Genomic DNA, 22,578 nt, shown 5'->3' with positions numbered 1-22,578 from the left:
CAATTTACCATACATCATATACTAAGCCTTGGTCGGAACAAGGTTAATTGGAACGCCTCCAGCGACACTAAGCGTAAGAGTCGATTTCCCCTTGATTGGCTTGGTGATGTCCTCAGGCATTCCGGAGATATCCTCAAACGACTGGCAGAGTCGAGTAATAACGTAGGCAGCCTCGGTAAGAGCAAACTGCTGGCCAATGCATATTCGAGGACCGCCGTTGAACGGAATGTACTTCCACGAGATCTCAGACCCCTTGATGTTGGCCCATCTTTCTGGATCGAACTCATTGCCGCTTGAACCCCAAAACCCTTCGTGCCTCTGCATGGTGTAGGTATGGTAGAACACAATGGTGCCCTTCTTGACGAAGATAGGCTGGTCACATCGAGAACCTCCACCAGTTGGAAGAGTAGTGTCTCGAGTGGCCTGTCGGAAGTTGATTGGAACCTGCGGGTAGAGCCGTAGCACTTCATTGATAACCCACTTTAGGTACTCGCATCGCTTGAGGGTGTGGAAGTCAATATTGTCAGTAGTAGTACCAAAGTCGTTAATGATGGCCTCTCGCAGTTTGTACCAGACCTTCTTGTGTCGCAAAAGCAGGGCAAAAGTGAACGAAAGCAGACCCGCGGTGGTATCTCTACCAGCAAGCAGAATATTGAGCGCCTGATCTCGCATGACTACTGGGTCTCGAGTTTCCTTGGTGAGCTCTTTAAGGAAGATATATCGGTCATTCTCATTTTCAGCCGTCTTCTCCCCTGCAGTCTCCCTTAGAGCTTTGTCAACATAGTAATCAACAAAGTCGTGGCAGGTCCTGTTGCTCTTGAAGAAGCTGGTGCCATTAACTAACCAGTAGAACTTCTGAGCAAGAACCCGGTAGAGGAGCCATGACTGACCAGTGGTGAATGCCTTAGCAAACTTGTTGGCCCGCTCTCGCTGGGCTGGATCAAGTCGCTTCCCATCAGCTAGACAATTGACAGATTCGCCAAACAAGAACTCAGTGGCAGTATCAAGGGTGAGACGGAAGAATTGCTCTTGGATATCAATATAGCCTCCGTTGTAATGACTCTCCCGCAGCACCTCAATGAGTTCTTTGCACGCTTGTTCAACGTCGTGAAGCCGCGAGACCTGCTCGTTGGTGAACTGAGGTCTCAGCAACGCCCGCGAATGCTGCCAATTAGAACCACTGAGGGTAAAGATACCATCTCCAAGTAAAGGCTGGAACGCATCGTACCGACTCCCCAGGTCAAAGTCCTTGAATTGAGTGGCTAAGACGGCCTTGACGTTCTCAGGGTCATAGGTGAAGAACACCATTCGGCTTATAATCTGCACCCGAGCAGTCCGGATCTTGAACCCGTCAGGGAGCATGGCGCCCTCCATCTTGCTCTGGACGTAAGGGTGCATGTTATGATTCCTGTAGTTCCTCTCAAAGTCCAAGGTGTTCTTGATGCCCAGGGGCGAGTATAGCGCATAGGGGGCGCTGCAGTTGTTTTTCTTCTGGTCCCGGTAAAAGACCCACTCTTTGATCCATTCAAAGAGATAGAGCAGCACTGGCAGTGCCACTACAGCTAGTACTACGTGAAGCATTCTTAAATCGATCGGAAATGGCCGGGAATCACTTGGTTTCGACCAATATTCAGTACCAGCAAACAAGTCTACAGCTGTTTACCAAGATCTAGAATATCTGTCCAATTGAAATTGTCCAAATAGTATTCTATATGCGTTATATATATATGTATATATGTATATTGTATTACAGGGTTGATGATGACTTATTATGGGTTACCCCACAGGGGTAACCTTGCATTATGTCCAAGGTTTGTCGCCATGTGAAAGTTGAGACACTATGAATAATGTCACATCTCTGCAACTTACTTCCGTTACATGTACCTTCATCACACGTTCCTGCTGCCTGTACTGTATGAAATGTCATATGCAATGGAGCGACTCATTGCCGGTACATGGTAAAGTCCGTTCATTTATCATTTGGACCTCTTCTTTTGGCCGTACAAAACCACAACTAGGATTTCAGTAGGCTAATTGCCCAATTATTTATTTTTTTCATATAAGTGGATCTGTGCTTCATTTGTTTTCGGACTTTTTCCCTCCGTTCAAAATAGTCGAAGAAGCCCCCGGTTTCAGCATGTGAATGGCTCAACAACCATATGGCGGTCCTCGACTGCGGGCGCGCAGGGACATCCCAACAATCAGCAGTCGACATTTATATTATGAAGTTTGTATATATGAAGTCTGGCTAGCCGCACGAGCCGCACGATAATAATGAATCTTGTGGCATTTGGGGGGTTCCAGCGGAATGTCGAGAGGCGGAAATACGAGAGCTTCATATGTCAATATGCGCCTGATGTCCAGTCAACTCATTGGCTGCTTCGGTCAGACAAACCACGGGCTTGATCCAGGCTCCAAGAACGGCGTCTATCTGCTCTCTGGTGCTAAGACCTGGATCACCAAATTGCCAATTACCAACGTTATTCTGGTCTGGCCCAAGCTCAATGCATAACGGGAGATCCGGGGCTTCTTCATTGGGCCATCCAAGGTCCATTCAGGCTCGACACTCTGGCCTTCAACAACAACGTTATGCTGCGAGCCAGCATCACCGGCATGATCAGGAGGATTTCGAGATTCCAGAGGAAGGCCGCTTTCGCGAGATCAAGGGCCCTAAAGGGTTCGTTTTTTTCATCGGTAATATATAGTTAGGAGAACTGTTGTTACACTCTCGACGGGTTCCGAATCCCACAGCGTAATCGCGGAACAAAACTGCAGGATCCAATTGATATGAAAGTGAATTTTTGCCGCATTGACCCGTTGGTGTAGCACTGTCGATCTTCGCAGTTAAAGGACGTAATTTTTTCAACCTCTGGTAGAAGCAAGGGGATATCCGACCCCCACGGTAGAATAAATGCAATACAATTGAGTATGTTGTTTGCTCTTATCGAATGCAGCATGATATTTAAAGTATACAATGGCAATTCTAGGGAGTTGGTGTACGATAATAAATTAATCAGATGAATCGGGCCTCGCTCATGCTGGGAGGGCGACTGGCGCCTACTTCTACAAGCATTGGGTTTGGTGAGTCTGAGGTAGTAATTGTGCTTGCAGAAAAGTGTCGCCAGTGACCCCTGGGTCGAACTGACTCTTCGGAGATAATGCTACCAAGGCTCATGCGCTTCATAAGCACGTCCTTAGACGGAGAGATTCGCCGCCTGTTTTTACCGCCCCGCTGAAGAGCGGTACCTGAATTGCTCTGGTGGTAGTTCTCTCGCGGTTGGCTCTCCTGCGCATTGAAAATGTTGTTGAGTTCACGGGACTTGTCCTGCAGCTGGGCCAACTCGCTGTACATCCGAGTAAGAATCTGTTTCGACTTGTTTCTCGTATCCTCTCCGCTTTTTTCATGCTCGTTCTCGTCTTCTTCGCGGGCCGGAGGAGCCATTGTCGGTGGAGTAGGAAGTGGCCGGCTCGGGATACGCTTCTGATGGATCCACAGATTCTCACGTCCTTTGTAGACTGGCCGGTACGAACTCGGGGACTGCGATTGCTCCGAGTGTTCGTGCGTGGCAGGAGGTGTCACTAGGGAAGAGTATTTTTGGTATATTCCACCCTGCTCCAAGGATTCCCTGATCGCATTAACGCGCTCTCGATCGACATTGCGAGGGACGGGTGGACTCCGAGACATGCCGTAGAGCGACGAACGATTCGATGCTTGTGAGCTCTGCCGCGACGCGGTTGTTGAAGAGTACGTGTACTGCGACAACGAGTACGTGTCGGAGGAAGGATAGTACCCACCATTGCTGCGACTCTTGCCGTTGGCGACACTGCTTCCTTCGTCTCCTGAGTCTCCGCGCAGATTCGGAGTCGCAGTGCGCGAGCTTTTGGCAGAGCCGGTGGAGGAGTAGGAGGAACGATTGCTTACGCGGCTGCTTCCTCTGGCGCTGCTAGAGTCAGAGTAGACACTGGAACTGTCACTTGACACACTCGAGACGCTGAACACCGAGGAATCGTCCGCGTTGTCAGCCGCATACATGCCCTTACGCTGCTCTAGGATCTGGCGCCGCAAGATCACACGAATGGCAATGGCTCGCCGCAGGTAAGTCGACCAAGTCTCGACGAACGCCAGCGCCTCATCGATGTCCTTATTTCCTTCACCTTTATCGCTGAGAATTGGCTCTGCGTCCAGCTGGACGACTGGGTCTGGATTGTCATAGAGGTCAACTCGGCGGATTACCGGCAGGTCACGGCGGAAGGTGCCGTTCCTATGCACGATGGACCGCTTTCGAGTGAACTGTCTCGATAATTCGCTTGATCCAGTTGATGATGCAGTTATAGTTGATAGGTTAGTAGTGGTGGTGGTAGTAGTAGCAGAAGTGTTGCTTGAACTGGTAGTTAATCCTCGGCGGAGCTTCCTGTTGCTCATATTTGCCGTGTAATCGTGGTCAAATCCTTCAAACGTGTCATCGCGCTCCTCAGGTATCTCGGGAGTTAGCTTTCTCGTTTGTGTGCTGCTGCGCGATGACTGCTTTCGGCGCATGGTAGGTACTCGCCGGACCTGGGGCCGCAAGTTGAGAAGCTCCATGGACTTGATCTCGTACTTGGCCACGCGATTTGGGGATTCACGGACCTCGAATGACAGCTGCCGCTCGAGTTCGTGCTTCGAAAAATTGTACTTGGCACGCTGCTTCTTTCTCCTCAGTCGGAACAGCCACACAAAGAACCGGCGTATGGGCGACCCTCGAATGGAATTAGTAGAGCTACGTCTGCGGATCATCATAACCGGGTAGTCGTGCTCCTTGTCTGGTCGCTTCGTGCTGTCCAGCGGGACATGGGGCAAAGCGCTGTATTGGCCACCATTGCGGAGCGACGGGTTCTTTTTCAGCAGCTTGGTAGGGTTTCTGCGGAGGGGCACGCGTCGAATTGAAGTGTTCCTACGCATAAGCGACTGGTGGCGCTTTATTGAGTCTTTTCGGGCTGGCCCTTTGACGCCATTGCGGAGTATGCGGACTAGCTGTTCACGCGGGGTAAGCGAGCTAGTGTTGGAGCTATTGCTGCCTATCGCTTTCTTTGCATTGTCGATTTCCGGCGAAGGAGTCTGCGAGCTGATCATTATGGGGCTTCGGTGTCGTCGTCGAAACCCCCGAGTCAGGCGATGGCCCATAGTAGGGGTGTTGACTCCGCTACGCGAAGGCGACGTCGTAATGAACTCTTGAGAGGCTCTATGCTCAATTGGCTCGAATCGTGGTATTCTCGCCTCAAATAGCCCTGACATGATTATTATTCCTCTGATGGGGTATAAAAGCTGACCCAAGAGCGTAAATATTTAATAGATCAAAACTTCAAAAGGTATTAGACCTGGTTCTATCAAGTTCTACTAAACGACTCTTCCCTCCGGTGGAAGAATTAGTAGAAACTCCGGCTAGACCAATATGACAATGGTACTTCAAGTGAAGAAGATTCAAGGAGGAAGAAAAAACTGGAAAAAGAGAATTGGTTCTTCCTTCTCTCTATTATTAGCCTAGGTGCGATCTACCGCCCCTCCAACCGGCGATAAAATAACTGTTAAAACGACCTCACGCGCTCAGATTATATTGAATGGCTGGAGAACAAAATTGAAACCTCAGTTCACTTTATAAACGACCAGCCTGTATCTCTCCAATGCCCAGCCACCCCGATTTATTATGTACGCCCGCATATTAACCCTACATGAGATAGCTGCATGACATGCACCCACAGCGATTGGGCAAATACCATCGCGAGGGTATTTGGAGTAATGAAATTCTGTGTTTTTTGGCACCAATTCGCACACTTTGAAACGTTCCCCATCACGTTGAACCACGGTAGTGGTCATCAAACGTCAATGTTTTGAAAATCCCAAGTTTCATCTTGTCCACCCCCTGACTTGCGCGCGGCGGTCGGCATACTGCTTCAGCCGCACAGTATAGCGAGACATCCATGCTGTGTGATACCGGTACTTAGTTCTAGACACAATAAGCCACCAGAATTCTATTAGTCGCAGAGAACAAAAGTGGCGAGAATAACTCTAATGGCTGTCCGGACGGCGGGGCTGGACTTATGTCAGCGACCCGCCTTTGCTTAGTTAGCAATGGAAGCCTGCGTGGGGCGGAGGGAACTGAGCCTGGCTAGAGTATGTACGCGGGCTAATTGTAAATACTCTCCGGGATGCTAGCTCAGAATAACGTGGCAGCGGGTAAGCATCAAGGATAAATACGTTTCGTATACGGGCAAAATGGGCGTACCAGCAGTTTGGGGAATAACGGTGTTTCTAGGAGCCGAAAAGAAATGAACGAAGTAGCCAATCTTGCTGTCTCTTTGGTATGACAGCCGGTTAGGTTGGGCAACTCTCCACCCATAAATTCCATTCAAAGTATAGTACCCGCACCTGGTAGATGGATACGATAGGTACCTAATTCTCCGCCAAAGCAGACTTAGAGGAACCAAACGCATTTTGGACACGCTGGGGACCTTCAAAGTGATATCATTACCCTTGCTATCGTAATATGAAGGTACGGTAATGACAAAATGGAGATACCGGTAGGCTGAAAGAAGAGAAAGAACAAAAAATGTAAATCATTCAGAGGTTATTTTTGACATGTGTAACCTCGAGCGACGAAGGGAAAGGGTACTTTAAAGGCGTTTTTGCGTGATCCGAGATTCTTGTAAAACCCAATTGATGAGCCAGAGCATAAAAACTTCTTATCGAACTGCTGAAAGATGCTGAAAGATGCTGAAAGATGCTGAAAGATGCTGAAAGATGCTGAAAGATGCTGAAAGATGCTGAAAGATGCTGAAAGATGCTGAACTATTTCAGCACGATACGGAACTCGGTGCACTTTAAGGAATCCAATTGCAATGATGAGCTGTTAACGGCCAAAATTGATATACTCAAACTGGAAATTTCGAAAAGGCAGCGGCTGAGATAAATTCAACCATGAAGGTCATATCCACGATTCTCACTGTGCTTGTTAGTGAAGAAAAGTAATAAATAGGAAAACGGCCGCAGAAGTAAGTTTATCATGTCAACTTCCACTTTCACTTGGCTATAAGTTGTCGGGGACGCGGAGCTACGGAGGTTTTGGGGGCTGGTCTACAAGTCAATTGATGGCCTGAACTTACCTCCTACGCAGTCCCACCTTCGTTTTGGAGTGGCTCACGCAGCGGCCACCGAAGGTGGTAAGCCTGGACAATGTTTGGGTAGAGCCTGATGGGGGGTTGGGGGTGATGATGATCTGGGACTATATTTGGTTAGCGCCTGATGAAGATGAGGGTGGGTGTCTACCCCTCTTTTTCAGCGTCCAATGAGGAGCCTAGTAGTGCCAGTTCCGCATTAAGTTCCGATTCAAACCCGAATGAAGACAATATCGCGATATCCGCTTCGTGTTGGTAGTGGCCGGTATGGGTTAGGTTATGGCAGAAATGTGCGGAACAATTCTAACCCCGGGTACTCAGAAGCAGGTTGGATTGTACCTTCGTGAGTGTGCAGTGAAACACATGGAGGCGTGAGGATGCTAAATCGTACAGGAATATGCCAATGCGTTCACACTTGACATATTTAACGAGAAACTGAGCAAAGAAGAAGAGTCGTGATAGAGCGAAAAGTAAGCAAATGGCGGTTGCGCATGGCAATTTCGACGATATTGAGGCAGAGAAATTAACATCGGGGTCCGAGCGAAGCAACTAATTCTCCATCGTTGACAACAATAGAGATTGAATACCAGGGAGTAACTCTAGGGAGGAGCTAACTGGAGAAGAGATAAGAGAAGTATAGATCGACTGGCTACTTAGGAAATTTAGGCGTCAATCATTTTGCACGCGGCCGCTAAGCGGGCATGCAAAAGGGACTACACCCTGCGTATGGCGGAGGAGGTAATTGAGAGGGAACTCCCGGTCTATAAATTGACCGACTGCTAAAGAAAAAGAGAAGGCTAAGACCAATAGGCCGTCGAGGCTCCGGCTAGAATTACAAAACAGGCGTTCACCCGACAGGCGAATGAGTTCTGTATTACTTGGCAAAGAGGGAGAATGGTGAGCCTTGGGGTTGGCCGTCGGCGCCCAATTGTATTTTATGGTGCAGCGTCGGCCTCCTCGAATACAGCCAGTACGCTTGCCCATGCAGTTAAACGTGTTTTCAGGGGGTTCCCTGACGTGGAGGTATCAGCCGCTACTACAATGCCTGTACGTACTGCCTTCGTTTAAAGGTGGGCGTTTCTACTACACTACTACTGTAGTTGTACAGAAGCAGTAATTGCACTGCCGAAGTGCATGGCAACTCCGACCGTTTGTCCAGATCGTTGATGTATACTGCAGCTGCAATTCCGATCGTTTGTCCAGATCTTTTGTGCACAGCCGCAGTCGGTACCCGTAATTCTAAGTAATTATAGTACCCAGTTGTCTCTGAATATGCATTACTGTGGGATAAACGTTATTCGCCTACGCACAACACGTAATATTTTCGACAACCTCGCGCGGCACTGCATCTAGAACGGCTTGTCTTTAAATGCCAATTCGCGCCGATCAACGCCCATAGAATGCATTCTAGAATGTTTATGTGCTAGGCTGTCTTATGGGGTTCGTCTTGTCAAATGGAGGACCGGGTTTAGCTATGTAGTAGTTGGTGGGCCGGCGGTCGACAGCTCGTAAAATTGACAACCTTCGCCAAGGTTTTGTACGCCCTCTGGTAGCCTTGGTTGTTTTTTAGCGTCGGTGCGACTTGGGAGGCCAGTACTTTGTATTTGAGTGCGGTTGCGGCTCTAAAGCGAAGGCCGCAAGTGATAGGGAACTGATGACCGCAGATGCCTGGGAGTGGAGCATCATCCAGGTGCATTGCATGACAGAATAGCACGAAAGAATGTGTATTACAGGAGGCAGCAGTAATAATAACAGAAGATAATTGGCCGGGGGGCAGCTTCCGAAATAGTATATAATTAAAGACCCTCCCTAGTCAATTGGCGGTCAGAGCTATGTTTTCGAATAACCAGCACCACGTCCGCATGTCTGACGAGTCTACTTGTAGTAAAGAGACCAAGGTAACGGAGCTCTCCGAGATTGTAGTGCCATTAGTGGTAGACGACGAGGAAGAAAGTGCTGGCGATGGCACAGTTGCTGAGCAGCAGATACTCCACGGGGCGCCTCTTTATTTGTGCTCGGCGGCATTGCTCGTGACAATGCTGCTCTACGCATTAGATCAAACCATCATAGCCACAGTGCTCTCTACCGTGGGTAACCACTTCCATGATTTTGGTAAGGTCAGCTGGATTGCGTCTGCCTTCTTCCTGCCCGCCGCTGTATTTGCATTGAGCTGGAGCAAAGTGTCTTTGGTGTTTGGTCGCAAATGGACTGTTCTCGTGGCCATTGTGCTGTTTGAGCTGGGTTCCCTAATTTGTGGCCTGGCTAATTCCATGAATATGCTAATCGTCGGCAGGGTCATTGGCGGTATTGGCGGCGGAGGAATCCAAGTTATGGTGTTCATCATTATCACAGAGATCACCAGCATTGACAAGCGAGGCATCGCACAAGGTCTGATTGCAGCCTCGTTTGGTATCGCTTCAGTCGTTGGCCCGCTAGTTGGAGGTGCCTTCACAACCCATGTCTCTTGGAGGTGGTGCTTCTATATCAACCTTCCCTTCGGTGCCATCGCTTTTGCGCTCATTTGGATCTTTTTCAACCCTCCCCCTGTCATGGGCTCTTGGAAGCACAAGCTCGCCAAGATCGACTACATTGGCACCGCTCTTCTCACAGCAGGGCTAGTGTTAGTTTTGTTGGCTCTCACTCTAGGCTCCACAGATCACCCATGGAACTCAGCCATTGTCATAGCCTTTTTCACCGTTGGTGGGATTCTGACTATTGCATTCCTTGCATTCAATTTTTTCGTCTCAAAGCACCCTCTTATTCCGATAGAGGTAGCTAGAGTGCCACAAGTCATCATGGCAGCTCTGTCCATCGGATTGGTATACGGCGGTTTCATGCTGAGTGTGCTCTACTTGTCTACCTACTACCAAGTTGTCAAAAAAGCTGACGCTATGCAATCCGGAATTGATTTACTCCCATACATCGTTCCGCTCGTCATTTCTGCCCTTATTAGTGGAGCAGTATGTTCAATCTTTGGTGTGGTTAAACCGTTCGCCTTGATAGGGGTTGGCATGTCTTGTGTTGGATTCGGACTGCTCACTACCCTTGACGAAAACTCTCCCTGGCGCAAGACAGGCGGTTATCTTATTCTTCCGGGCATAGGATTTGGGCTTTCTATGCAAAGCTCAGCCATTGCGTTACAGGTGGCAGCGCCAAAGCGAAATGGAGGTGTCTTACTTGCAATTGGGTTGATGAACTGCATACGATCAACAGGATCAGTAATTGCTTCGTCACTTGGTCAAACGATCCAGACAGTAGTCTTCGTGCAAAAGTTAAAAGGAGTCGACATTCCTCAGACCATCAGTCCAAAGACCTTGGTCAATGAACCAGAGCTGATCTACCAGCTGCCGCCTGAAATTTCGGATCAAATCATTAAAGCCTTTGTTACTGGCTTTCAGCGTGTCATGTTTACTGGCCTGGCATTTATCGTTGCCGGCTGGATATGTGCACTTTTTATGACGAACAAGCGGACACCGCCTCGGCCAAAGAAAAGTGACATTGAAAAAGACGGCAATAGTTCCAACTAACTCGATGATTGGTACTGGTATTATTATAATTACCAGTGATGTTTAATTTATTGTATACGGTAGCCTGCTCTACTGTTATTGGGGTATTTCTTCCAATTTGAATTCGCAACGGAAAACTGTATACGTGCTCTTACTTTTGTAATACAATATATTGATCAAAAATTGACATATATATATACTGTATATATAACTATCGATCGGTAACGCGTGCACATGAATATCAAATCAATTGATATATAATATATATTGTATACTAACTTTTCTAGACGCGTGATATTATACCGGCCGTTTACGCGTGCACATGTATAAGCACGCGTATACGCGACTCGCACGCGTCGATATCGCTGCCGCGTGCGCGTGCGGGCAAGTTCGCGTGCGCACGCGAAATTTTTAAAAAAATTTTAAAAAGGAAGCAAGTTATGGAAGATGTTCCTAAGAACTCCTCCACAGGGGCTCGAACCCTGGACATTTCGGTCGACTTTCGTACTTAAGTACTTGTCTAAAAGCCGAACGCTCTACCAACTGAGCTATAGAGGACACTTGCTTGCTGGCCAAGTTTTTGCTTGCACCTATATAAACCCCTTATTTTTGCGTTTTGAGCCGCATAATATGCGGCTCGTGCGGCTTATTTTTTCTGCATATATGAAGTTCTAAATATCAAGTAGTGAACTATTAATGTTCGAGTTATTAAACCTGTAATTATTTTTACTTATTTCTTACAAATTGCTATTAAAATAGGGGATTTCATTTTGGAATAATGCTGAACAAAAATGCTTTACGAATCCGCATTATCTTTTGTGGACTGGAGATAGGTATCCCAGGCTACTTAATGTTCTGCCAATGATTTATTTTAATGTTTATATTGAGCCGGCTGTTGAAGCCCAATGTTTAGACACAGTCTTCCTTAGCGTTAGCTCAGACTATAATCAAGATATATTATTATTATTATTATACGAATCCGCATTATCTTTTATGGACTGGAGCTGAATGAATCGTCTGTATTTCAAGCCCGTTGCGACTGTGTCGCCAAGTTAGGCTTATATAGTACATAGTACGTCAACATATTAGTCCGCTAAGCAGACATTTCAACATATTATAACAAATCAATGAAAATCAAAAAACATTTGGTTGATGGGGCCGATTTCCTCAGCGCCGAGGCGCTAATGGCACGAGGGAAAACCCTTTCTTCTAGAGCAAGAACATGTGGAACATCATAGATGACACCGCTCCCGCAAAATACCGGGGAAAAGACCTGTGCCAGCAAAGAATGATAGTGGACATTAGGTGGAAGGTGGAATAGCGGATTACTGTGTGCATATCATTTTTTTTTCATACTATGGATAACAGTTCTATCAATACCTTTTATCTCGTTATCTCTTTTGTAGAATACGCTCAATTAATATAGGGCGCTGCTATGATCATGATTCGCTTATTACCTAAGAGGTCATCGCCTGATCTAATTTGTTTTTATTCAGATGAGCACCTAGAGTGTAATGGACCCACCAATTGTCGATACTTCAATATTTGATGTATTCGTGGCTCCTTTGCACGTATTGCCATTTGAGAAACATTATCAATTGCACTAACATGCGAGAAGAAATTGACACGTATGTGTTGGTAATTGATTCATCTGAAGTATTCGGCAAGCTTCAGGGTACTGGCATACTACTACAGTACTTGTTCGAATCAATCAGCATCGTTATGCTCCCCATATTTAAAGTCAGCGATGCTTCAATTGTCATTACTACCGGTACACTTATACTTGTACTGTTACACCTTGCTAATGCAAGTCTTTGCAGGCGTACTGTGAACCTGTGTGTTCACATGCATATGCACACGGAAGAAGTCTAAGGTACCATCCTTGGTGACGAATATCGTATCCGGCCCGGCACTCAATCCAATGAAAAACATATGCAGCTGTTCAATTCCCGTTTATAATAATAATGACCTTGATACAATTCCAGCTATTGCGAGTGAAAAAGCTGGAACTACTGGGCGCTGGACAACCTAGAGCAATAGCGTAAGCTAAAATACGACCACCCAGCTAGTGTGACAGTACAAATCAATCGGCATTTATATGTAGCAAACGTGCTGCGTACAATTATCGTATGTTTCTGCGCATACAGCTGTTCCGTCTGTCCTGATCTCACTACCCATATAACCTTGAATACAGTTCAACTCTATACGAAAATAGAAAATACACTCAACGGACAACCCGTTACAGCGGTTACGGCCTTCCGCAAAGTCTTCCAGATAACCGATTATTCTATTCGATATCTCTACAATATATCCATTCAGGCGGGGTTAAAGCGGTGTGTGACACAATCGGCGTGCAGGGTCGGAGGGAGATGGCCTGAAAATTACCCGGCAGAAATTAGCCTTGTCCCGGCAGGCACCCACCCTTTGAACTTTGCGCCAAACACAATACCGGCGTTTCAGGGCCGAGACTTCCTTCCTTCACGACGACACCCAGGAACGAGCCGCTTGCCGACACTGTATTCATGGTGATACAGCTTGTATCTTGTCTGATAGCCATCCTGTGGCTCCTGCACAGGGCTACGAGGCTGCTCAAGATACCTGCTCCGACCCTCATTCAGATCCTTGGCATTGATATCCCGGACAGACCTCTGGTCTCGGTGGATGCCATCACCGACAAGAGCGTATCGCTGCATTGGAACCCTCCAGAGCGCGTGAGCTCCGTCGTTAAGTATATCATTGAGGTTGATGGGAAAAAGGGTAAGGAATCCAAAATGCTTTTATGTGATCAACGGGTCTTTGCTAACCTTAAAAAATTAATAGCTGGAGAGACTGATCGATCCGACTTCAATGTCACGATCCAGGACTTCAAGCCGAACCAGGCGTATACGATCCGCGTGCTGGCGGTGAACCCGAACAATTACCGTTCGCATGCTGCGGCAGTCAGGATTCGGACGAGAAAACACATGCACGAGACGCTGACGCTCTCCCCAAGCAGCTCGAAGCTCAATAAGATCGAAGACGACGGCCACCGCCCCAGTAGTCTGCGGTACCGTCCGTCCAATCGGAATTTGGCCAAAAGCGGTGCTTCCAACGGGTCCGCGGTGACCTCAGGAGCAGAGAAAAAGAGCAAGACCAGCCATGGCGACGGAAAGAAGGATGTTTACACCGTAGAATCGCTGAAGCTCGAAGTTGAGCACGTTCAGTCCGAGATCGAAGAAGCGATAAAGCTGGCGCGGAGCAATGAGAAGGACTTCAAGGCATCTGAGGCGAAGCTCCTCGAGGAGCTGGAAGAGCTGCGGGCTCGGAAAAAGGAAGAGGACCACCAGCGAAGCCAAGTGAGGACAGAAGCAAAGCTTCTAGAGGACTCGAAGCGGGAGCTGGAGACCAAGCGGTCCAAGGCCGACAAGAGACTCCGGTCCCTCCAGGAAGACACCAGTAAAAAGCACCACTACCAGGCAAAGTGGCAGAGCGACTTGGAGGAGGCCCGCGCCAAGCTGTGTCAACGTGATGGCGGGGTTGACATTATACAGCGAGACGCCGAAGCGCGGATCGACGAGCTGCATGAGCAAATCAGCGAGACTCAGCACGAGATGTCGAGCTTTGAAGAGGACATCAAGAAGCTATCTACCAAGAGCAGAGAGACCGGCGCTAAGCGCACGGCTACTCTTGATGCCATAGCGCTCATCAAAGAGCGCACAGACCGGGTCACGGGCCTGGTTCCGCAGGAGATTGTGGACGAGATAGCGGCAAACGATATGGTTGACGAGAGGCTCAAGTCTCAATTGAGGCAGGAGAACGACGACGACTGCGAGCTGGAGCGACAGTGGCAGAAAGTGCAGAAAAGCCTCGAAATGCGGTATCTCGACGTTAAGCACCGGTATGAGGACTCGGTGAACATGTACAAGGAGGCTTCGAACATGTACGAGAAGCAGACGCGCAATGTGCAGTCAGGGAACAACGTAGTTCTCGATTCGCTTAATGCGGCTGTTGCCAATACCTTCCGGGCGAAGAAAAAGAAGAATCGAAAGTCGCGATCCGGCTCCCAGCCCATCCATCCTACGCAGCTTCCGAATTACTCGCCCCAGTTGTATCAATATCCTGGCCCGCCTCTTGCCGATGGCCAGAGTTCGAGCTCTTCGGGCATGATGGGGCCGCTATCCCAGCAGCCACAGGCACAGGCACAGGCACAACAACAAGCCACAGCAATGGCTACGCCGTATAACTACGATTATGAGAATTTGTTATCTGCTAACCAGACACAGGCACTTAACCCGTCGCTTGTGCATCACCGGTCACTGAACCAATTGTATCAACACGATTACTACGGTTCTGCGAGCTTCCTGCCGACTGCCGGGATGGCCTCTCAACGGGCGTCCTTTGACAGCGGTCACGAGCTTCCCCTGGCGCAGCAGACCAACACTCGCTTGTCAGACCAAAGTGATCTCCTTTTGAGCCCAACAGCACTCGACGTGTTGCTACCATCCAACTTGTTTGGTGCGGACGACATGAACGACCCGTCCTCGTCGATTCTAAACGATCCGGCCGTGAAGCAGTTTGAAGACGCGTTCAGTGCCAACGGAACCACATTTGGCCACGCTTCAAGACCATCGGGCTCGATTCTCGGCGGTTCGCTTCAGAACAAGGCTTCGGGCAACTTTGGCGCGCAGTCGTCGCCGAAGCCGTCTATTCTGTCGCTTCACGACAGCGAGGGTAGCCCATCTCCGCATAACCCATCCTCTCCGCGGAACAGCTTCCATGGATTCTCTCCGTTTAGCCGCCCTCCAGTTGTTGCCCCGACCCAGTCTCCCAGCGCGCTAGGCAATGATAATCAGCAGTCCAATACCGCGAGGAAGATCACCAGCATGTTCTTTTCGCGATCTCACAAGAACAGTGGCGATTTTGCGTTTGACCAAGAGCCGCCGGCTGGCGATAACGCGTCGGTGAACAGTCTGGACATTGGTCCCATCGGGTCCCGTCCCAGAGCTGGCAGCTACAGCAGCATTGGCTCGAGACTTGCCAGTAGCAGCAATGCCGCCGCTACCAAACCTTCTAGGTCACTGTTCAACCCATGGAACAACAATAACGACTCCATGACCAATGTCAACCCCGTGGATAACAGCTCCATGCTACTTGCTCCCAGCCGGTCGAACAATGGTTCCATCATGTCGTTGGAGAGTGGAAGCAAGTTTGGCAACATCATTGGCGTCGGGTCCAAGACCGACTTGGATACTGAGCATGTCGATTCCCAGGTGGATACCCATATCTGGCAGACTCAGAGCGCCCACCCTTTTATTCCGGAAATTCAGCTCAATAGTAGTGCTCAGTCCGCGTCCGAGGAAGATAAGTCGAGCTCCAAATTTGTCAAGAGTTTTGGAAACTTGTTCTCGTCCAACACACACAATGGAAATAACGAGGAGCCTACTGCGACCCGCTCTGAGTCCCAGAAGTCAATTGCCTCTCTGTTTGGCAAGACTGAGGAGGAAGCCGCTACTAAGGAGAACGTGTTCCAGAAGAGCATGCGAGCGTTCGCGCCGCGAAAGAGCAGCACCAGCAGCACTGGTAGCGGACGCTTTAAAGTACGGTCGCTTAGCATCTTCAGCAAGAAGAGTGACCAGGCTAAAGGCGACGAAGATTCCCATGCTATTATGGAGGAGGAAGATGAGGGTGATGCTCTGTCCTCCTCTGACATGCGGTCTCTGACGACCAACAGTCTTTACGAAGAGACGAGCTCAATTGAGCGGATTCGGTCTCAAAGGAGTGGCGAGAGTTTGGGACATCATGTCATGGACAAGAGAGGAAAAGAGAGCCTGATGGACTATCAAGCGTTTTTGGCCTCTGGAGGGCAGGACCACTAAAGGGTTCTTTCATTATGATGCATTAAGTTATTTATTCACCATAAAATATCTGTACAGCTGTTAGAAATCTAACTATTCGTCTATCGTATTAAAACACAAATCGTTCGGGAAAATCATGAGATAAGGCCTACGGGTTAATCAAAAGTGGTCTTTTTGCCAGTGCTGGGGACAATGCCGACCTTGCCTCTCTGGGCAGTAGCCAGCGCCAGACCGGACTTGACAGGACCATTATACTGATCTGGTCTAGGTCTTCTCCCTTCGCTCTTGCGCTTCTTTGGCTCCGCAGCCTGCTCAGCAGTGTCCAGCACTTGGTTGAGAACGTCATTAGTCATGTCACGGTTGGAATGCTTCGGCTTCTGGTAGTCCCTGGAATCGTCTTCGACATCATCCTCCCTCTGGTTGTGTCTTCCACCCTTGACCTTCTTTGATCTGTCTTCGCCGAATTCCATTCGCAGCAGTCGGCCGTTGAGCTTCTTGCATCGCTTATCAGTCAGGGCCTTAGTTGCAGCTTCGATATCCCGGAAATCAACAAACGCGAAGCCTTTGCACTTGCCCGTGTCTTCGAATGTGGCCATTCTAATCTTGACAATCTCTCCGCAATGCTGGTAGTGGAACTCCAGCTGTCCCTCGGTAGTGTCAAAAGACAGGTTGCCCACGAACAGAATTCGAGATGGTGGGTTCTTTCCGGCCGCCATAAGCTCGCCCTTGGACCTCTCTGGACGTCCTTCAAACGACTTTGCGTTCTTAATGAGCAGGTTTCGTCCGTTAAGGTACGACTCGGACAGAGCGATGCATGCATTCAGCTGGGCCTCCGTATTGAAGTCCACATATGCGAACCCTTTGATCTTGCCGCTATCCTTGTTTTTGGGCATATTGATTCGCGTAATGTCCTCGCTTGTGATTTTATCCTCGTCGTCGTTCTGCGAGGTCTTGGCGACGATAAACCGCTTCAGGTCGTCCTTGGTGGTATCAAATGACATGTTGGCCACCCATGCAGAGTAAGCGCTCTTCTTGGGCTCTTCCTTCTTCTCATCCTCCTTATTATCCTCTTCGAAGAGGTCATCTTGGGTGTCTTTGACCTTTGGCTGGGTCTTGCTGCTCTCCAGCTTGCCCTTCTTCAGCAGTCGCTTCTGCTTCTTCGACAGAGGCTCCGGCTCTTCAAGATTAATCTCGATGTCCTCCTCGTTCTTTCTCTTTTTCGTCTCTTCTGCCATTTTCTTTGCGAAGCTTGATTAATTACGGCGGAAGCTTATCGCATTGAAATTTTTTGGTGATCGAGACATACGTGCGGCTGAAGTTTTCCACTGACCGCATCTTTCCTATTTAGGAAAGCTGCCATCGACCACATCCACGAACCGCCTTCCTGTAACTGCAAACTAATATCATCCATTCATCCCCTGATTTATAAAAGGCTGATATATAAGGGCAAGATTGGTCTACTACCAGTATTACAGAATATATTTTGAATAGTTCCGTTATTTCAACTAATATGTGATGATCGTCAAACCCCCCATCGAATGTGTTAGCCATTAGCTGGTAAGCCATCAACGGTACTGTAATTATTAGTTAGAGGACGGTTCGTTGTCGGCGTAGAAAGGGTAATCAATGAAGCCTCGATCGCCCTGAGTGTAGAACGTACTCGTGTCCCATTCTGCCAAAGGCAGGCCCTTCTCAATGCGATCGACGAGGTCAGGATTAGAGATGAAAGCCATGCCAATGGCAGCAAGACAGAGCGGATCGTCGTTAATGGCATAATGGCGGACGCCATGGAGATGCATCTTGCCTGCCTTGATTATCACTCCGTCCCATATATCGCGGACAAAAGAGTTCGTAACGTGCCGTTCCCTGTACTTTTGTTCCACCTCGGCGATCGAGTCAGACGGATCTACCTGTACCGCCGGTTCACACACGTGGATGAACGCAATGCGATAACCTTCAACTGCCCGAGCCTGGAGCTGGGCGACGATGTAGCTAAACTGTGGGATGGGAGATACGCCAGGGTTCATTCCTCCAGATCGCGTCCACGGAGACAGCCTCACTGCAACACGTGAGGCACCGACGGCATCAATGACTGCGTCGACTGTCTCCAACAGGAACCGCGCTCGATTTTCAATTGACCCGCCGTATTCGTCCTCCCGGAAATTGCTGTTCTCGTGGAGAAACTGATCGAATAGGTAACCATAGCTGGCGTGTATCTCAATTCCGTCTGCGCCAGCCTCTATGGCATTGCGGGCTGCCTGGGCGAACGACTCTACAAACCGCTTAATTTCCGCCCTGGTGAGAGCTCGAGGAGGTGGCTGGTTTGGTTCCATTTGTCGATTACTAATAATGGCGGAGGCACTCACATAGGAGCATCCCTTGCTCGTGATAACGTCATAGAATGCCTCGCGGCCAATGGCCCACAGCTGGGCGTAGAAGAACGAGCCGTTGTGATGTACCTTGTCGGTGATGCGTTTCCAACGGCTTATCTGGTCAGAGTTAAATATCCCAGGAATGCGCGGGTATCCCCCAGCTTCAGGACATACTATGAGAGCCTCAGATATCACGAGCGTGCCTGGTCGTTTAGAGCGCTGGTCGTAGTATTCCTCAACGCTTTCGAAGGGAAGGTAGGTCGCATCGTCGATGCGGTTCCGCGTTAAGGGTGCCATGACAATGCGGTGCTTTAGCTCTATCTCGCCTATTTTTATGGGCTCGAACAGTATCTTATCTTTATCACAGCACATTGTACGATATTGCTATCAGGCATATTGGTTTGTTGGAGGTTGGTGTCCCCCGATCGGATCTTTATCGGAGGGCACTTCCATTCCATTAAGCGGTATCCTGTACAGGAGGTGAGAGAGCACGTGAATACCGGTAAGCAATAGATCGGCTCAGAAGGAACCATTATGGAGGTGATGGCCTGCGACAAAGTGCCTAATTAGTGTTAACTCTCCAGAGTAAGCCAATGGCTTCCTATTAATTGGCAAGAATCGCCTTCACTTGGACTCCAACTGGGTATACCTACCATTCCTGTGCATTTGCTTAGTGAGTTGTGGCTACTACATGAGATCAATTGGGAAGGCTGTCTTTGGCCCAGATAGTATGCTAATAGGCTATACTGGTGGCCGATCGTTACATTCTATATCTGGAAGCGAATACTGGGTCATTGAGAGTTTGGGGGGTATAAATATCAGCCTACCACAACTTTCCACCATGCTTTCGGGTATGAGCAAAAGCTAAGCTCATCAGCAAAGTCTGATGGTTCGGAATTTGGATGGATAACTCGCGGGTATTCAATCAAAGCCGTTGAATTAATACCGGTGGAGATCCCCCTAATGGATGGATTGTCTACCGGCGATAACGCCTCTTATCCAACGTGCATCGCCCGTATTCACCCTACTTACTTGTACTGTACTCTTAATATCGCCGTCCCCGATATTCGTTCCCGAAAAATAGTGGGCAGCGTTGGGGTATGATATCACTAGTGCATTGCGGGCTATTCGGTTCTCCTGGAGCAACAGATCTCCACAATAATTGTGGGGTATTAATCCTGTTTACGGAAGGCTCGGACTCAGCCCATATGCTGAGGACCGCTCCAGAGTACGCTAATATCCTCTGTCCTGAGCAAAAAGTTGTGGACAGGCTGCTTTGGCAGTGTTATATGATGGAAAAATTGCGCTATGGTCTATTTCCGTCCAAATATCCACCTCCCTATACGACATACGTAAGCCTTTTAAATTTGTCTCGACATGCGGACTTAAAGGCATCTCTCGATCGACGATATTCCGAGGCTCCCTTCGAGTGGAGATTCACAAAACGTGGAGAAACCTCTCGGCCAAGAATACGAGGGGGAGGGAAGACATATAAAACGGCCAAACGAGTGTGAAAAAAAAATGGGTTAGCAACGGAAAATGGCGCCAGTATATGACATCCCCAAGACACAGAAGGCCGTAGTGCACGAGAATTGCGGCCCTGACTTCAAAGTCAAAGTCGTCAGCGATTTCCCCGTGCCGGAGGTGGGCGCAGATGAGATTCTTGTGCGGGTGACGTCGTCGGGCGTGTGCCACAGCGACCTGTCCTTCCTGGACGGGACATGGGGAAAGAAGTCCGAAGTCCAGGTCGCAGGCCACGAAGGAAGTGGGTACATTGTCAAGCACGGAGCCAACGTCAATCCAGACAAGTACCCTCTGGGCATGCGAGTCGGGGTTCCCCTGGTGTATGCTCCGTGCAGGGACTGTCTAGCCTGCGACACCGTTGATGGCGAAGCATTCTGCGTCAATTCGGCTAGATATGGCCTGCATAAGAACGGCTCCTGGCAGCAGTACGTCCCAGTTCACTCGTCCTACGTAGTTCCGGTGCCCGACGGACCCGATGAGCAAGTGGTGGGCCCCGTACTGTGCGGCGGCGTCACTGTGTATAAGGCGATCAAAGTCTCCGGTGCGCGGGCAGGCCAGTGGGTCGTTATCACCGGCGCCGGCGGCGGGCTGGGCAGCATGGCCGTCCAATTTGCCGTGGCCGCCGGGTGCCAGGTGATTGCGCTTGACACGGGCGCCGATAAGGAGGCGCTCACCAAGAAGCTGGGTGCCAAGGTATTCATTGATTTTGCGAAGCAGGACGCTACCGCGGAGATTCTGAGGGTCACCGGCGGAGGCGCTCATGTTGGAATAATGGTTGCTCCGAGCGGTAAGGCGTATGCTGCCTCGTTGATGTACATGCGCGTTCGAGGGACTATTGTGTGTGTGGGGCTGCCTCCAATTGTCGACCCAGCGCCAATGCATGTCGTAATGATTGCTAATAAGGGGCTGCGGATCTTTGGTACGCTGGTTGGGTCTAAGGCTGACTTTACGGAGTCGCTGGACTTTGTCAAGCGTGGGATTGTAACGCCTTCGGTTACAGTGAGACCAATGGAGGAGATTGGGGATATTTTGGAGGAGATGCAGAAGGGGACTCTTACGGGGCGTGTTGTTATTGATTTAAAGTAACCGGTATTTTTTATTCGTATAGCATTAACATGGGTATAACATTAATCGAACACTAACGAACTACTTTTTGAATAATACCTTCAAAGAAGATCTTCCCCCTAAACAAGGTCATAGAGACTCAGTAATTTGTTATAATAATAACAAATCTTGATTAGAGTCTAAGCTAACGCTAAGGAAGAAGTAATTTGTTAACTTCACTCAAATGTTACTGTGCTCGCCAATCTTTACAATCAATATTAACAGTACGTTGAGTTATACCAATTGGTATAACTTCGTATAGCACGGAATACCATTGGCATTAATTGATATATATATATAGCAGTTCTGGAGACGTATAAGTAGAATATACATAGCATTCAGTATTCGGCGACATGTACTAGCCGACACAGCGCGTTGCATTGCATTCAGAAAAACGGTACTCCAGAGCGGGACTCGTATACGTTCGGATACCGGGACTTCAGGGGACCAGCAGCCGGCTGCCATGTGGGATGAATGCATGCCCGTTGCATATGCAACGGTCTACGACGCTAGTGAAAAAAGCTCCTCGGTAGGAGGCAGTCGCCGTGATCCTCCTCCCCCCCTTTTTTTTTCTTAGCGGTCTTTGCCGGCTGTTTAACCCTTGCAGTATAGGAACATCTATAGTTACGTAACCAGCTACGGGTGTAGGCACCCCAATTGCTAACGTATACCTTTATTGCCGTATCCTTTCTGTGCCCTGCAGTACTAATCTAACTATAGTAGTAGGTGAAGCCCAGTTAGAGAGGGGTGGCTGGACGTCAAGATTGATCACCAACGCTAATGCGCGGCATCTACACGGCACAACACTGTACTACGCAAATCCATTAGGCTGGATAGTGGGACACATGCTCGCATTGGCGGTAGCACACGACTTGTACCGCATATCTGGGCGTAGTGGGTACAGCTCTCTTTTTACGATGTACAATAACCGTTACATATTATCCAATGCACTGTCAATAATATTGACAGGTCGGCGCTCGTGCTGCCTAATTCCTGCGCGAAAAAAAGAGGTCTACGTCTGCAGCTATGCTCGAAAATTAGCCTAATAAGGGGGGAGAGCGGGAGAGGGGGACGCGGTGGAGTAGGTAG

At 48.9% G+C, this 22,578-nt stretch overlaps 7 protein-coding genes and 1 non-coding gene across 8 annotated transcripts; 3 read left to right on the top strand and 5 right to left on the bottom strand.

Moving 5' to 3' along the window:
• Positions 1-21: 21 nt before the first annotated feature.
• TRVA0_038S00474 (cytochrome P450) lies at positions 22-1,581 on the bottom strand (the record flags this gene model as incomplete). Its single annotated transcript, XM_076686459.1, has 1 exon — positions 22-1,581. The coding sequence occupies one exon, from the start codon at positions 1,579-1,581 to the stop codon at positions 22-24; it is 1,560 nt and encodes a 519-aa protein (XP_076539288.1).
• Positions 1,582-3,013: 1,432 nt separating this feature from the next.
• Positions 3,014-5,272, bottom strand: TRVA0_038S00452 (uncharacterized protein; the record flags this gene model as incomplete). Its single annotated transcript, XM_076686458.1, has 1 exon — positions 3,014-5,272. One exon carries the CDS (start codon positions 5,270-5,272, stop codon positions 3,014-3,016), a length of 2,259 nt encoding a protein of 752 aa, XP_076539287.1.
• A 3,913-nt stretch (positions 5,273-9,185) lies between these two features.
• SGE1 (MDR family MFS transporter) lies at positions 9,186-10,676 on the top strand (the record flags this gene model as incomplete). The annotated part of the gene is made up of 1 exon (XM_076686457.1): positions 9,186-10,676. One exon carries the CDS (start codon positions 9,186-9,188, stop codon positions 10,674-10,676), a length of 1,491 nt encoding a protein of 496 aa, XP_076539286.1.
• A 439-nt stretch (positions 10,677-11,115) lies between these two features.
• Positions 11,116-11,213, bottom strand: tRNA-Lys(TTT). The gene is made up of 2 exons: positions 11,176-11,213; positions 11,116-11,152 (listed from the first exon to the last, which is right to left on the bottom strand). It is a non-coding gene; the product is annotated as a tRNA-Lys (tRNA).
• Positions 11,214-13,177: 1,964 nt separating this feature from the next.
• On the top strand, positions 13,178-16,510 carry TRVA0_038S00386 (uncharacterized protein; the record flags this gene model as incomplete). Its single annotated transcript, XM_076686456.1, has 2 exons — positions 13,178-13,412; positions 13,476-16,510. 2 exons carry the CDS (start codon positions 13,178-13,180, stop codon positions 16,508-16,510), a joined length of 3,270 nt encoding a protein of 1,089 aa, XP_076539285.1.
• A 134-nt stretch (positions 16,511-16,644) lies between these two features.
• On the bottom strand, positions 16,645-17,724 carry NOP13 (Nop13p; the record flags this gene model as incomplete). Its single annotated transcript, XM_076686455.1, has 1 exon — positions 16,645-17,724. The coding sequence occupies one exon, from the start codon at positions 17,722-17,724 to the stop codon at positions 16,645-16,647; it is 1,080 nt and encodes a 359-aa protein (XP_076539284.1).
• Positions 17,725-18,072: 348 nt separating this feature from the next.
• Positions 18,073-19,233, bottom strand: OYE3 (alkene reductase; the record flags this gene model as incomplete). The annotated part of the gene is made up of 1 exon (XM_076686454.1): positions 18,073-19,233. The coding sequence occupies one exon, from the start codon at positions 19,231-19,233 to the stop codon at positions 18,073-18,075; it is 1,161 nt and encodes a 386-aa protein (XP_076539283.1).
• Positions 19,234-20,400: 1,167 nt separating this feature from the next.
• ADH1 (alcohol dehydrogenase ADH1) lies at positions 20,401-21,471 on the top strand (the record flags this gene model as incomplete). The annotated part of the gene is made up of 1 exon (XM_076686453.1): positions 20,401-21,471. One exon carries the CDS (start codon positions 20,401-20,403, stop codon positions 21,469-21,471), a length of 1,071 nt encoding a protein of 356 aa, XP_076539282.1.
• Positions 21,472-22,578: the final 1,107 nt, after the last annotated feature.

The sequence above is a fragment of the Trichomonascus vanleenenianus genome (assembly GCF_965637985.1).
Source record: "Trichomonascus vanleenenianus strain CLIB 3782 genome assembly, contig: TRVA0_038S, whole genome shotgun sequence".
Lineage (NCBI taxonomy): Eukaryota > Fungi > Ascomycota > Dipodascomycetes > Dipodascales > Trichomonascaceae > Blastobotrys > Blastobotrys vanleenenianus.
The sequence above is the reverse complement of the archived record's forward strand: the minus strand, read 5'-3'. Positions and strand labels throughout refer to the sequence as shown.